Source organism: Manihot esculenta, chromosome 11 (genome assembly GCF_001659605.2).
Source record: "Manihot esculenta cultivar AM560-2 chromosome 11, M.esculenta_v8, whole genome shotgun sequence".
Taxonomy (NCBI): Eukaryota; Viridiplantae; Streptophyta; class Magnoliopsida; order Malpighiales; family Euphorbiaceae; genus Manihot; species Manihot esculenta.
In genome coordinates this window covers 27,160,223-27,177,273 of record NC_035171.2, presented here as the reverse complement: position 1 = coordinate 27,177,273, position 17,051 = coordinate 27,160,223, and the positions used below count along the sequence as shown (strand labels likewise).

At 27.8% G+C, this 17,051-nt stretch overlaps 1 protein-coding gene across 2 annotated transcripts; it reads left to right on the top strand.

The window, feature by feature from the left end:
• The first annotated feature begins 9,790 nt into the window (after positions 1 to 9,790).
• LOC110626757 (solute carrier family 35 member F1) lies at positions 9,791 to 16,772 on the top strand. 2 transcript variants are annotated; one of them, XM_043962012.1, is made up of 12 exons: positions 9,791 to 10,015; positions 10,173 to 10,363; positions 10,829 to 10,923; positions 11,312 to 11,369; positions 11,565 to 11,759; positions 12,910 to 12,986; positions 13,721 to 13,803; positions 14,154 to 14,205; positions 15,285 to 15,353; positions 15,713 to 15,799; positions 15,915 to 15,976; positions 16,239 to 16,772. In XM_043962012.1, the coding sequence occupies exons 2-12, from the start codon at positions 10,246 to 10,248 to the stop codon at positions 16,462 to 16,464; spliced, it is 1,122 nt and encodes a 373-aa protein (XP_043817947.1). In that variant the 5' UTR covers positions 9,791 to 10,015; positions 10,173 to 10,245; the 3' UTR covers positions 16,465 to 16,772. The 2 variants fall into 2 exon arrangements, with proteins under 2 accessions (XP_043817947.1, XP_021628520.1); XM_021772828.2 differs by having other exon boundaries at positions 9,791 to 10,363.
• The last annotated feature ends 279 nt before the right edge of the window (positions 16,773 to 17,051 follow it).

Genomic DNA, 17,051 nt, shown 5'->3' with positions numbered 1-17,051 from the left:
CCTTCGTGGGATTGCATCTTTCTTCATAATTATGTGCATACTATACTACTGAGAACAATGCTTGCTTGCTTGTCCTTAGCAGCAAGGCTTAAATTATATGTCACTTTTGTATATAAAGTATCCAAAAATGGACATGGGTCCCTATTTTTAGTTTTATTTTTATGGTATATAAATGAAATTTTAAAGTAACTTTCATTTGTTAGATTAGTTATACTTTAATTTCGTTTAGCCTTCATTTTCTGTTTTTTTTTTTTTTTATTAATGGGATTATTTTAAAAAATAAAAATCATGGAGATTATCATAATTCATAGTTTTCTCTGGTTTTCTTTTTTTGAGAGCCTAGTCTCTCCTTTCTTGCCATTGACGTGCGGCCTTTATCTGCCCTTATGGGTAGAGGGAGGCCCTCTTCCTCTTTCCTTTTTATTCAGATCTATGGTTTTTAGTTAGGGGCTTCTATCATTGAATATGATGTTTTGCCCATCTTTTGATACCCAAATCTTGAGCATAATGGAGTTTTCTTGTTAGATTTGGGTGGGTTTTTCTCTTCCATTATCCTTTTTTTTTTCTTTTTTCCTTTGTAGTTCTTACATTCAGCTTTCAAAAAGGAGGATTTCACTATTGTGAAAGGAGTAAGGAGGCACGCTAATGAGAGAGTATTGGGTTTCAAGTTTACTCCTTTTTTACAAATATGAAGGAAATAGTGCAAAAGGAAAATTATGTAAATACATTTGCTAATTTTATATGTAAAAATTATTTTCCTATTAAAGATTCATATCAATCTTAGCAATTGGAATTGAATGACTTTTGATTGTGGCCCAACAAAGAAAGAAGAAAATACCCACTAAAGAATTTGAAGTCAAATCCCACAATCTCACTTTTGCTTTCCTTTTTCTCTTTACTTTTCTGAGGAAGTCAAAAATTCACCAATGGGATCAGTCAATTATTTAATCAAATAAAAACCAAAACCATTCATTATTAATTCAGGAAAATACTCAAAAAGTATACTAAAAAGGTGAAAAGAAAAAAAAAAAGAATATCACATTGTGCGGTTTGCAAGAAGCACAACCATTTCAATAATGCAAAAAGTCCAAATACAAAATGATTCTTTCTTTAATTAATTGTTATAATAAGATGTGAAGAAGTTAGCTTAGCTTTCATACTAAACACTAATGGCTGTACTTCAAACTTTCAAATCCATATTATGCCTCCATTATAATAATATGTAAAATAAATATTTTTTCAATTTTTAAATATTTGAAGTACTCGAAAAAAAAATAAATTAATAAAAAATATTTTATTGATTAAAAGAAAATTTAATTTTTTAAAAAAATGTTTTTTTTAAGAAAAAGTTATTTTTTAAAATTTTAAGAATTTTAGTAATATCACTTTATATAAATTTATTAATTTTTTTTAACATTAAAATCAACAATAAAAAATAATTATATTTAAAAAATATTTTTTATTTAATAACTGAATATAAGTTATTTTATTTTTTGTATAAAAAATAAAGCTGCATTCGGTATCATTGTAAGATTTCTGTTTTTTTTAATTAAAAATAAGGAAAATTACTTTTTAGTCCCTGAGGTTTAACGTAATTAACATTTCTGTCCCTCTATTTTAGCGACCCAACACTTAAGTCCCTCATTTTATTTTCTGTCCAAATTCGCAGTCCTTCCGTCCAAAATAGCCGTCTCTATTTTAGCGACCCAACACTTAAATCCCTCACTTTATTTTCTGTCCAAATTCGCAGTCCTTCCGTCCAAAATAGCCGTTTAGAACACGTGAATTGACAAAATTAACCATCACTAAACCCAATAGTTATATATTTAAAAGTATAAATTTAATTAATGGAGATAAAAGCTTGATGGTAATTTAATAAAAATTATAAAAAAATAATGATTTGATAGAATCTGTAATAAGAAAATCAATAGTTATAGTTTTTATTTTTTTATTTTTTATTTTAAAAATATTTTTTTAATAAGTAGTATAAATAAAAATGCAACATTTTTAAATATATAAATTTCATATTTTTTATAAAATAAAAAATCACTGTAATAACTATAACGAACGCACCTAAGATTATGAAAGTCTAAAAGTAATTTCTCACTTACATCAATTTATTTATTTTTTAATTAAGAAAATAATTTTTTTATTAATTTATTTTAAGTGATTCAAATATAAAAAAATGTGAGAAATATTCTCATAAAATAATTTTTGCAATGCAAACTGAGCCTAAATATTTAAAAAAAAAAAAATCCTAGCTTCTTAGAAAGTCATTTTTATTTTTTAGCTACTTTTGGAATTAAGGATTTTAATTTTCTATGATTTAATAATTTTTCCAAATTTTATTTTATGAGTTTTTTATTTTATTTAATTAATTATCTATTGTCATTAAGTTATCCTTTTATTTCTTGGCATCTTTAAAATTTGTTATCTTATGAAACAAAAAAAAAAATCATCTTATTGTATAAAAGTCTAAAAATTAATTTTTTTTAACATAATATATTGTCAAAAAATTGAGTTAAATTAAGCTCAGAAAATAAATAAAAGCATCCTAATTAGATTGTAAACACAACTTTTTGACTTAAAAGTATTGGCAAAAAAAATTGTTCTAATAAAATTGAATTATTATTTTATATGAAATAAGATTCTAATTTTCTTGAAAATAATAAAAAAAAAAGAATGGAAGGGACATACTTTTAATATGATTAATACTTTTTCAACAAATAAATTCATATAATATGATATGGAGTAATTAATTGTTTTTCTTCATTATTGGGACTATGAAATAATTGGCTTTACAAACAAGTTATATTAATAAAAATCTGTTTGATATCAAAAATTTTATAATAATTTAATTTAATTAATTTTTTTATGGAATAAAAGAATTCAATTTTTTTTTAAATTAAAAAAATTATTTTGAAGTAAGTTCAAATTTTACAAGATTTTACACAAATTCATTTAAATTTTTTTTTATAAAATAAAGTTTAATTTATCGTGAACCCAATATTTTATTTTTTGAACTTTATGCTAATTGGTTCTTTGTACAACCATATTCTGATTTAATCGGTAGCTTGTACTCAATCAATTTCTTATTTCTTTTTATTTAAAAAAATATAAAAAAGTTAACTATATATAATAAAAGATAACTCTTTCTTTTTCACAATAATAAAAGACGAATATAAAATATTAACTATATAATAAAAGTAGTTAATTAAAAATGACAAAATAAAAATAGAAAGTTTAATTTATCGAGCAAAACAAAGCCTCAAAACTAATCCAATCTATAAGAGAAAGGTCGAGACCTAACAATCACAAATCCTAAACTATTGAAAAATGGATTTGGAAAAAAACTTCATCGTCGTCCTATTCATTTATCGAATTTCGTTAGAATTAGCAAACCTTCCAAAGCTTAAAGAAGATAGACTTGGCCAAAAAGTATCAAACTGTAATTCCTCGATTTACAAACAGATCAAAAGAAAATATTACACCATCCATAGTGGAAGAGGGAGGTAGGGGTGATCATTTAGTCGGTTCGATTCAAAATCAAATCGAACCGAATAAATCGAAAACTGAATTTTAGTATTTATAAAAATCGAATCGAATCGATTTTAGTTAGAAATCGAATCGAATCAAATCGATTTGATTCGGTTCAATTCGGTTCGGTTTGATCGGTTTTAATTTTTAATAATTTTTTATATTTTTTACACTTTATTTTTAATATTTTAAAATTTAACTAAAATATTTAAGTTTTAATATGATTTAATTTCTCTATATTATTAAAAAAATATATTATTATCACTAATCGGTTCGGTTCGATTTTTTCGGTTTTTTTCTGATCAAAACTAAATCGAACCGAAATAACCGAAATTTCTGAAATTAAAAACCGAACTGAATCGAAATGTATAAAAAATCGAATTAAATTTTTAAATCGATTCGATTTGATCAGTTTTTTCGATTTAAACCGAATACTGCTCACTCTAGAGAAAGGAAGCTATTCAGAAAAAAGACCGAGGACGACGATGGACAAAACTACGTAATAGAAGACCAAGTCAATTCTCATGAGTGTGAAGTCTATAATATTCGGACTTTGGACTTTGTGATTAATAGTTACCATATTCATATGTTCTAAAGAAATTAATGCAAAATGGTTTGGTGTATTCTTATAGAATAATTTGAACTAGGAATGATGTGCATGATTTAATAATTTTTTTTTCTATATTAAAAAAAAAACATTGGATCACCGAGGTACATCATTGGAGTATTTAAAAATAAAAATAAAAATATTTTTATTTTTAATTACGTAAATTGTTTTCCAAATACTTCAAAAAATTATTATACATATTTTTTGAAAAAAAAGTAATTGATATACATGTCCGGCCATAGTTTAGTCTTTCCATTTTAATTTATCAAATTTAATGTCCTCCTTCAATGTTTTATGTTAATTATATATGAAATTATAAAATTATCCTTTAAAGTAAATTAATTTTTCATCCTTATATTATCTTAAAATTAATGTATATATTTTCTGCTTTTTAAAATTTAATAGTTCATTTCTTTTTTTTTTTTTAAATAGGGAGTTGGGGAGTAGAATTTTAGTCCTCTCAAGGCTACAAGGATGCACTTTCTACCAGGCTAAGTCTCGGAATGCTAATAATTCATTTCTATAAGTTGAATTTATTAAAGTGAAAAAATACTATTTTTTCATGTTGTCTTTTTCTATTATATTCTCCTCTTATATTATTTTAATACAAACTTATTGTCAAATTTATAAATTTTATATTTTTAATCTATATTAAATTTTCATGTATTAAAAAATTAAAAAATAAATTATTATTTTAAATGGAAAAGTGACATATGATTTAATATAAATTAAAAAATAAAAAATATATTAATTTTGTGGATTAAAAAAAGGTTGCTTGCACTTTCGGGTGTACTCTAAAATTTGACCATAATATTAAAACCTAGGGAAGCTTGAAGTTCACAAATGCAAAACAACCCACTAAGCTTATAAAAGAGGCATTGTGTCGTTTTCAAGCTTTCTATAACTTTCTTTTTGCCGTTTTGGAATAATTAGAGAATAAATTGGTCAAAAAATATCATCTCTCACCAAATCAAAAGCTTCTCCTCCAATTCCATTTGGTCTGCCTCTTCTTTAATTTATTGCTCAAATCACCATAATCACCTACTATTTGCTTCATCTTAACTCCCTGCTCCTTCCAATTACAACTCTACTTCTTAATCTTTTTTTTTTTATTGAAACGGGAGATTGGGGATTGAGGATCGGAAAGTAAAATTTTAAATTTTTCAAATTTACTCGGATGAACTTACTATCAGATTAAACCTGTGAGTACCTTCTTTTTCTCTAACTCATAATTTTTTTTTTCCGAATATATACTTTCATCATGCGTATATTTTTTTATATTAATCCATTAAATATTTAATTAAAATTTAATTTATTAAATACTTAAATTTATAAAAATTATAATAATTAAATATAAATTAATCATATTATTGATTATTTACGAAAGATATTAGAAATAATTTGATATATTATTAATTGTATTTGAAATTTTACTAATTAGATTCTAAATTATCATAAATTAATAAAATTATATGCATTTAACTTTGTTAATTTATAAAAATTTATATATAATTAGCAAAATTTATATTACAATTAACAATATATGCGATGAATTTTTATTTTTTTTATAAATTATTAATAATATGATTAATTTGTATTTAATTTATATAATTTTTTTAAAATTATTTCAATTAAATTTTATATAATTAATTAATCGTTTTGGTTGATTTCAATTATTTTAAAATGGATTATTTTCTTTAAATTAATAGATTTTTTTATTTATTCCTTCTATTTCATAAGCTAAACTCATTTGGAATGAACGGTTTAGAAGAATTTAGAAAATAAAATAATATAAAAAATTTTAGAAAAATTCAAACTAAACTAATCTGATAAAACAAAACTTTTTAATAAAATAATATAATTTTAAAGCAACAAAATCTTTTAAAAAAACTCAAATTAAACTAATCTGATTAAATAAAATCTTTTTATAAAATAATATAATTTTAAAGCAATATAACTCAGTTAATCAGGTCCTTATATCGGTCGTTACATTCTGTATTGGCTATCAAGTCATCCGATCGTTTGGTTATCTAGTGATATCATGTTGCCAGATCGTCAAACCATTTGAACATCAGTATGATAATTTAATAACATTAGGTCGGTTACTAGATCAGTTGTCAAGATATCAGGCCAGTCATTAGGTCGACGGGTCGTTCACTAAGTTACCAGGTCGTCTGGTTGTCCATCAAGTCATCTCGTTTGATCGTTCACTAAATTGTCTCGTCTGATTATCTAGTCATTGGTCAGATTATCAAATCGTATTTTTTTTATATATATCGATACAAATTAAATAATGAATTTTAAAGTAAAAAATTAATAAAATCATATAAATTTTTTTGATTTTTTTTTTCAATAATAATATATTAAAAAGAGCTAAAGAGGGAGAGCCCATAGATAGGCCAGTCCTCCCCCAACGAAGAAACTATGGAACAAAGAGAATCTTGGATTAGAGAGAAAGAAGCAAAGTCAATTCTCATGTGGAATGTTTAAATGTGAAGTCTATAATATTTGAACTTTGTGATTAATAGTTGCCATAATTATATAGCCTAAAAGAAATTAATGCAGAACGATTCAGTGTATTTATAAAATAATTTGAATCGAGAGTGATGTGCATGATTTTGTAATATTTTTTTCTATATTAAAGAAAAAAACATTGGATCACGGAGAATCACAATGGAGTATTAAAAAAAATAAAAAATAAAAACTTTTCATTTTTAATTACGTCATTTCTTTCCAAACACGTCAAAACATTATTATACATGTTCAACAAAGTCAAATTAATATACATGACCTTCAATAGATTAGTCTTCCCGTTTTAATTTATCAAATTGAAGGTGCACCTCCAATGTTTTATGTTAATTATATTTGAAATTATAAAATTATTTTTTAAAAAAATTAACTTTTCATTTTATATATTATACAATAATTCTTTAAAATAGACTATAGCTGTCATAATAAAAAATGATCACAGAATAAAAATATGATAAGTTAAAATGTAATTCTACTAGTGGAAAGAAAGATCCGAATTCTATAACATTGAAAATGCATTTTCAATGTTTTATGTTAATTATATTTAAAATTATAAAATTATTTTTAAAGAAATATTACACAATAATTCTTTAAAGTAGATTATAGGCTGTCATAATAAAAAAAAATCACATGACAAGAGTGTGATAAGTTAAAATATAATTCTATTAGTGGAGCGAAAGATCCGAACACTATAACATCCGATCCTTTATTAAGACTTGCCATCCTGATAATGATTTTTCATGTAAAGTTATATAATCCAGCATACTTTCATTATAATCGATTCAAAAAATACACCTATTTATTTTTTCACATATATTAAAAAAATATAATCATTAAAACTCTATTTGTTTCGTAAAAAATATTTTTTAAGAAAATAGTTTTATATTTTTTATGCTTAAAATACTAAAAAATTTTAGTTAATAAATATATTTTTTTAATTAAAAGAAAAAAATAAATCATTTTAACAAAAATAATTTTCTTTTTGAAAATGAGAAGTCATTTTTGGTATGCTGACATTTTTATTAAAATATATATATTAATAAATTTTATTTTTTAAATTAAAAATAAATAATAAAATATTAATTATTTTATTAAAAAATATTTAATAAACACAAGATATTTTACGTAAAATAAATAAAATATAAGTTAAAAGTGATGAATTTTATATTATTTTTTCTAATATATTCTCGCTTTATATTATTTCAATGCTAAATTATTTTTAAAATTAATAAATTTTAGTTTTTAAAATGTTAAAAAATTAATAAATAAATTAGTATTAAAAAAGTGACTTAAATTTTTACTGGATGCTGATAGGTTGGGGCTTTCATGGCCTACATTAATAAAATAAGAGCTCTATCCCTCTTTTTCTAAAAAAAAAAAAAATATCTATATATATATATATTTTTATAAGACAAAAGAATATATTAAGTTTATTGATTACAATAAGGTTGCTTACATTTTATGAGAGTAGTTTAAAATTTGACCGATGACCGTCGGATCTCGTCTACCTTGAATCAAGCCAGATTCAAAAAAATAATACTAACCCAAAGTTTTTGAAACCTTCCTTAGCTGATACATTCAACAACTCAAATCTTGATTCAGATATACGGGACAGGTCGAATCGACTGCGAGCTCAGATCCAGTAAAAAGTAATTTAGCCCAGTAAAACAGGATAATAGGTCTAATCACTTTGCAGCCCTATCCACATGTACGTTGAGAGAATTAAATGACGCTTGTTAAACGTTATTAACAAATAAAAAAAAAATTCTTTCTTTCCATCTAAATTTATACTTATACAATAAATTTTATTTTCAGAATCTCAAAACACCATTCACCTAACATTAAAACCCAAGGAAGCTTGAAGTTCGCAAATGCAAAACAACCCACTAAGCTCTTAAAAGAGGTATTGTGTCGCTTTCTTCGTTTTCTATAACTTTCTTTTTGCCGTTTTGGAATAATTAGAGAATAAATTGGTCAAAAAATATCTCACCAAACCAAGCTTTTTCTCCAATCCCATTTGGCCTGCCTGTACACGTCTCTTCTTTATTTTGTTGCTCAGATCATCGTAATCACCTACTGTTTGCTTCATCCTAACTCCCTGCTCCTTCCAATTACAACTCTACTTCTTAATAAACTGTAAAAAAATTACTATACAATGCATTTTCAGATAATGTCTAAAATTAAATTTGTGATAAAATGGTACCATACAATCATGCCTTGTGATTGTCTTGCAATTTTAAAAATTTTCTTATAATTAAATAAACACCTATGCTTTCTCATTATTAGCGAAGGAAAAATTTTTTTTATTAAAATTTAAAATGTTGATAATGTGATATTAAATAAATAATTAAAAATATTTTTTAATTATTAAAATAGATAGATTTAAAATAAAAAATTAAAAAAATATAACAAGAAAGAGGATGAACTGGTGACAATCTATAACTATTAGTAAGACAAGCTCAAACGGTAAATCAATAAGAAAATGAGAGGAAAGAAAGACAGTAAATCAAAAATTTCCTTCTGATTTTATACATTCCAAACAAATAATATTTAATTAAATATTATTTAATAGTAGTGGATGGCTATTTAAATAATATTTAATTAAATATTATAAAAATAATTTTTTTAAATATTAAATAATATTGTTTTAAGTGAATTATATAATTTTAAAAATAATTGCCTACATTCGTAGAAATTCTTGTACTATAGTCAATGAATAAAGTCTTCTCCTCTTGAAATAAAATTATTAATTACTCAAAATTTGTTTACATATTAACTTCATTTTCACAGTGGCAGTACATGTGTGTCAGAGTCAACTATATATATTAAAAATAAATAATTTCTTTTTTTTAAATAACAATTGATTTATTAGTTTATTGGTATATATATTTAATATGTATTGACAAATAAGTTGTTAATGTTAAAAAATAATTTATTTACTTTAAAATAATAATATATTTTATTACATGTAAAAAATAAATGATTTATTTGTATAGGAAGGTCAGAACTATAATGAGCATGGTCACATCCAAACAAATCTCTCAATATTGAATTCACATTGTAGTTCTATTGTTTCTGTCACTTAACAGCGCGAACAGAACAAACAAAAGAAAATAATTGCCATCCAAATTGTCAAATTTCCAAATTCCCAAACCCGAAATTGGACGGCCAGATAAAACTCTCCTTTCTCCACGGAATTTGATAAAATCCAAAATCTGTTCGCTTCATTTTGCAGTTTCCAAATAGGAAAAAGGTCTCTTTTTTCACTTTCACTATCACTTGCATATCATCACCAACCTTTTCTTATCGGCTCGACTTCTTCTCCATTGTCACAAACCTCAAGTGGGTTTTTATTGTTTTGCTATTTCATCCCCTTTGAAGCCCGGAATTTGCGCTGTGACAAATGGGTTGTGGGCGCTTTGTTTTTTCTTAAATTGGGTTTGTGCCGTTTGACAGAAAATTCTTGTCTTGAACTGGTTTTCTTTATCATTTTGGTTAGGTCGTCTTTTGTTTCTCTGCATGTGTGTTTAAGAGTGGAAGAGAGAGAGAGGAAGAGAAAAGGGTAGAAGAAGATGTTGAACTTCAAGGATATTTGGACTAAGAAAACATTGGTGGGTCTTGGTTTGGGGCAGTTTCTATCACTGCTCATCACTTCTACTGGATTTTCATCCTCTGAACTTGCCAGAAGAGGTTCTCTATCTCTCTTATAAATATATGATTATGATTTCGTAATCGGTAATATATATATTTTAATTTCCTCAATTATGTTTAGTTAAATATTGAAATCTGTAATTTTTAATGCATTTTGATTTCCCTGAATTTGATTACTATCATTTTTGTTTGATTTTTAACTTTTAAGCATTTATTTTAAGAAAGATAAGTGTATTCCTCCTTTTCTCGTGGTTGTATGCCAGAATATATAATTTCTGTTTTTTTTTTGTATAATTTTTAAATTAAATTACTTAAAACTTAAAATTATTTAATTTTCATTATTTAGTCTTTTACTTCAAGATTCTGTGTGGTACATACTAGCTTTACTTGGTTTTTCTAGTGCTCTTATGGAAATAAGTTCTTTTCTGAGCCTCAATCCGTCTATAAATGCGACTGATAGTAATATTGTAACTTGATTATCTGTATATTTCTTTTGCATTGCAGGAATTAATGCACCAACTTCTCAGTCTTTTCTAAATTATGTGCTCTTGGCCATTGTTTATGGAAGTATTATGCTATATCGGAAGCAAGCTCTTAAGGTGGCTTTATATGCTTCGACTTTGCATTTGCTTTTTTTTTTTCCCCTCTCCTTTTTAGTTTTAATAATTGGAATTAGCATCAAATTTCAATTGATTAGAGATTTTATGGAGCTGAATGGTGTGAATTAGAAAGCAATGGCTGTCTAAGTTATAAGGTTATGAGGATTGGATGAATGTTTGTCTTTAAATATTTTTACACTTTTGTAACCCACCCCCACAAAAAAAGAAAAAAAAGGAAAAAAAAAACACTTGGGATGTAAATTAGTCAGGAGTGATGGTGCCGGGGAGGATGGCCAGAATTTATTAATTCATTGCCCTCTAATGGTTTTCTTGCTTTCTGTTTTGTGTGTATAATTTGCCTCATCTCACTTTGCATGTATTTTGGCAGGCTAAATGGTACTACTACATAATCCTGGCAATCGTAGATGTAGAGGCCAACTTTCTTGGTAAGTTCTCCTAATAGTAGAGATGTCTACCTGCATATTGGTCACCTATTTCTCACACTGTAGATTTTGCCTTGAGGTCGAACATTCAAATCGCAAATAAAATTCATCAGTATGTTCATTCTCATTATTGAAGCAGAAATAGGAAATTGTCATTCCAATGTAGGCATTTAATTTTAATCTTCATTCCATGAGCAGTGGTGAAGGCCTATCAGTACACATCTCTTACAAGTGTCATGCTGCTGGATTGTTGGTCAATTCCATCTGTTATGCTTCTTACATGGCTTTTCTTGAGTACAAAGTATAGATTGAAGAAGATTGCTGGAGTACTTGTTTGTGTTGGTGGACTGGTCATGGTTGTTTTTTCTGATGTTCATGCAGGTGACCGATCAGGTAAACATATGTTCTTCAATAAGTTCTCCATGATTTAGTCCTGGTCTCTTAATTGGTTTGATGGTTTTTTTGTCAATGCCATTTGTGTGTTCTATTACCTTGAGGCTAATTGAGGCTCAATCTTTTCCAAAAATATCTTCTTCCAGAGAATATTTTCTTTAATTTGTAGTGTTTTGGCACATGAGTGTGCATTTACCTGTTGAAATGAGTTTATCTAATGAACAAATAAAAATATTTTCTGTGAGAATTAATTTTCCTTTTCCAATTTTAACTGGTTTTGGAAAACATATTTTGAATACATTGTAGACTTCTTTTCTTAATCTTATAATAAGTGGAAGACCAGATAACCTAGTTTCACTTGTGAAATCATTGGTCCATTCCCTCGGTTTTAGCAGTTGGGCACTGTACTACCTTTTTTCTTCCCTGAACAAAATGTAGCAAAAAAGAAAGCAATGATTAAGCCCAACGCCAAAGAAATGCAGCAATGAAAATTTACAGAATACAATTAAAGTCCATCCATGACTAGATGGAAGCAAGGACCACATGAACTTCTAAGAAGTGTTCATCTCCTTTCTTTCTTTTGTTCTTTTTTTTTCCTTTTGATTATTTGTTAATAGAGAATAGATGTAATGCACATATTTACTAGTTTACAAGCTCCCAGAAACAGTTATCTATTTTCAGCAGCTCATAAGCATTTTTTTGAGGGAGATATGAGTTGAAAAATGAGAAATAAAAATTTACAGAAAAAAAATGAAGCACTGTTTTTGTCAAGTAAACAAAACTTAATATGATATCTATCTCATGGTTGTTTATGGAAATATCTAATGAAAATTTGGGCTGCAATTAGGTTCTTAAGATTTTTAGGGGCTGCTGTAGTTCAAAGTTTGCTAATTCCCAAAGTGCTTCTTCAATTCCTGCTTCTTTTTATTTTATTTTTTTAAATTTATGTATTTAACTTCTTTGAAACTTCTCTAAAATGAAAAATCTGAGGACAAAAACTTTCAAGTTATTTCCTTTATTTAGGATGTAACAGAAGTAATATTATAAATTTTAGATCTATCACTTTATATGCTGTATTTCTTGCTATGAATTTTTGTTTGATTCAATCTATAAAATGAAAATCTACTTAACAAGTTATTTCTGCTTCTAGGGGGGAGCAATCCTCGTAAAGGGGATGCTCTTGTTATTGCTGGTGCAACGCTGTATGCCATTAGTAATGTCAGTGAGGTAAGCTAATTTAGATGTTTTCCAGGGTTGCAGGCATTTCATGACACTTTGTTCTTCCTATAGTTGTGCATTGTGTATCCTATTTCTTTTCTCAGAAGAATTCTCTCCCTATTTCTATTCCTATTCCAATTTCCCAAAAATCCTGCCCCAGCCCTGGGCCAGCATAGAATCACATGTTTTTTTCTTTTATTTATTGTGGTTAGCAGCTGTTATTTGAATTTCTTCTTGAGGTGACACACACACACACATGTAACCTCTCCTGTTCTTTCATGTCTTTTTCTACTTGTCCGTTCTTTAGACTAGGAGTCCTGTATAGGTCCAGACTATTTTAGGGGAACAACTTTGTTCATACCAATTCAGGTAGGAAAAATGCTAATTTTGGGAAACTGCTGCTCTTTTTTCTACCTTCCACGCCTCTGTTTGGAATTGTTATGCAATAGGCTACATACAGGAAACTGTGTGGTAGAGAGAAAGAGGGCTCCTGTATACTTAAAAATAACTTGTAGTACTTCTTCACTTAATTGAAATTTAAAATTGCAAATGGTTATCAGGTGCTATAAGTTTGAAAGTTTCTTTGATTAAAAGTTTGAAAATTTTTACTATTCTCTTCTTAGTGAAATCCACTATGATGCAATCCAATGGGGTACTAACTTAGGCTTTAACAGTTGGAATTTAGTTATTCTTCATGCATGCATGGCTTGTCTGAGTTGTTTTTATTTTTGAATCTTGTGCAGGAGTTCCTTGTGAAGAATGCAGACAGAGTTGAGCTCATGTCCCTGCTGGGATTTTTTGGTGCAATAATTAGTGCTATCCAAATGTATCCTTTAAGTTCATTGTGTTTATTTCTTATAAGGATTAACCCTTCTAGTGATGGTGTTCTCTTATTATTTTTGGTTAAATTGATAATTCATTCTTAAGATGATAGTTTTTTTGAAACTTAATGATGTACTAGGCTCTTCTTTTTGGGCACAGCCTGGTGACTTTAATGGTGCTTTGTTCTCTTTACATAGAGGGAAAAAAAAAAAAAAAAAAAAGAGAAGAAGAATGTTCTGTTTTATTATGTTCCTTGAATTAGTTTATTATGCTATCTTAATGTTTATGTGTAGTAGAATTCTTGTTTTTATATGCAATCATAGTGATAATTTGTTCCCCTTAATTACGACACAGAAGCATTCTTGAGCGCAATGAGCTTAAATCTATTCACTGGTCAGCTGGAGCAGTAAGTTTTGTGTCCTTTTTTCTCAGTCCTTTTGGAAGTATGCGAATCATAATTTTGTTACTTTTGCAATTGTCTTCGGTTTGCAATCTAATAGAATAATAGCTAGATAGCTTATGGTGAATGTATCTATGTGCGTATCATATTTGCCACTGATTCCTGTTTGTAAATGACATATTCTGCAGACAAAATGTTTCTCCATCCAGTACGCTTAATTTTACACTTGGTTATTGAACTTATAAATTAGTTTAGCATGGCTTTAAATCCTCAATGTGTATAAGCAAAACCAGTTAATTTTATTGCTCTTATAAGGGTCGCTTTTGGTCTGTCACTAGATTTTGGTAGAATTTGAATGAGATTTTTGATATGATAAGCAGTAAAATTTTCTATATACTTCTTCCAAATTTCTACCAATTAATATTTCATGATCTTTAATTCCCACGTGAAAAAATGCGCTAAAGTCACTATTAGATTTGATAATAGTGACCTTACTGAAACAAATCAAGGTCAAGTGATTTTGTTGATGATAAAATGAAATTTAGTGACTGATGTTGAAATTCACTGATGAAGTCCAAGTGATGGTAAAACTTTTCCGCAAAGAGAACAAAACTAACAGAGAGATAAAATCTTGTACTTTGAATGGATGCTTTAGTCCCAAACTAATCCTTGTTGGATGCATGAGTCCTACTTTATCTGCTTTGTTAAGTTCCCCTTATTTTCTGCATGAATCAAATCCTTGTATTTCCCACATGTTCACACTTATAGACATGAGAGGGAAATATTAAAAAAAGGAGAAAATGAAATCCATTAATATTATCACACTTAGCATGATTAACTTTTAAGAGAAATATTGCGTGGACTAACTTGTTGCTTTTAGTTATATAATTTCTCAAGGCAAGTTCTTCAGCTTTGGTACCTGATAAAAAGAAAAGAAAATCTACTGAAGTTGTGATTAATTGTCAGATTAAGCATTACACTGTGCATTTTAAATTTCAGCATTTGTAAAGTATGAGAATGAGCATTGCTTGTTGTTGTTCTTAAATCTAATTTAACTTCGTTTTCTTTTTTGCATCTTTTTTCAGGCTCTTCCATTTGTGGGTTTTGCACTTGCTATGTTTCTATTTTACTCATTTGTCCCTGTCCTGCTCAAGGTATGGGTTTGAGTTACACAAGGACTACTTCCTACTAAGTTTGTAAGATGGCTTGTCATCAGGACGGGCTTCCATTTATACGTTTCAGTTATGCTTCACCTATTGTCCAAATATTTTGCTTTGTTGGTATAGTAACTAAGCACTCTTGTCAAACTAGCAATCATCTTTGTCCAAATTCCAATGCCTTGCATCTTGCGACTTCATAGTTTTTCCAATATTTTAAATCAAAACTATGATGAATTTTGAAATCGGTAATAAATATTTGGATGAATTTTGAATTCAATTGCATGCAAAGGAGAGGTTTACCTTAATGCATGTATGCGCTCTTACGAGTATCCTCATTCCTAATTTTTTTGCAGATTAATGGGTCAACAATGCTCAATCTGTCTTTGCTAACATCAGATATGTGGTCCGTAGTTATTCGCATTTTTGCTTACCATGATAAGGTTTGTTAGCTAACCATAAGTCTGTTTAATTAATAATTTAACTACAATCCATATCCAATTGTTTGTAGCTAACTGTGCTTGTTCGGATGTTCCTTGTGGTGATGATACTTTTCAGGTTGATTGGATGTACTATGTAGCATTTGCTGCTGTTGCTGTTGGGCTGGTTATTTATTCAGGGTACATTTGGTTGTTTTATCATTTTTTGAATTTGGTACCTTTAAACGAACAACCTAAATATGTAGCAAGTAACGATTAACTTGAATTGAATCAATTGCTTGTCCTTCTGGAGTTAATGTAGATCTGCTGCATTGGTTTTCATGACACTATGTTATTGAAATTTCAGTTTGTCTAATGAGTGCAGAAAATTAATATAAACAGCTCACCTGTTGTCTTTATTTCTTGCTTTCTTTAGTAGTACATTTAACAATTCTATTTGCAGGGCTGACAAGGAGGAACACCGTGCCGATGTTGTTGATGAAGGAGCCGAGCGAAGCAAACATTTTGATGAGGAGTTAGGTTCTGGGAACCGCAGCCAAGGAACATTGGTGGGAAGCTCAAAAACAGGGGATAGCAGCAAGCGAGTCCCTGCTACCAGTGGCATTCGAGAAAAGCAAGAAAATTATAACAAGAACATAGGAAAAGATGCACTAGAGAAGAAATCATAGTTCAGCAACTTCGATTAGAAATAGTAGCTGCAAATGTAATGGCGGCCCCTCCAAAAAGTGTGGATGTCGCCTGCCATAGTATTTCCATCCACAAATTATCTTTTTTCTTAAAAAGGTTGAGCTCCCATTTTCAGTTTCCTTCATCATTGGTATCCAGAGTTCATTTAGTTCCATTAATGATATGGACAATGAAAAATTGGTAGCTGTAGTGGTGCTTGCAGCATCAGAAGCATTGAGACAACATCGGAAACAGATACAACGTATTTTATGTTTTGTTCTTCAAATATAGCAATAATGTTTTTTTTTTATGAGATTGGCTGAGGTTTGAATTTGAAATTTGGAACCGATTATAAAACGCCTGCGCAAAATCATTCAAACGGCTTCATAAATGCATCACCACCATGTTCTATTTTATTAATAGCTCATGTGGACAACATCTAATCGGTGCAACTCCCATAAATACTAAATGTTCTTACATCCATGTATTTAACCTTCTTCCCTCATGAAAAACAAATGAGACAAATCCTCAAGTTCCTTAAAAAGATTCAAAATCCATTTTGCGCTTCTTGAAGGAGAAAGGTGAAGTA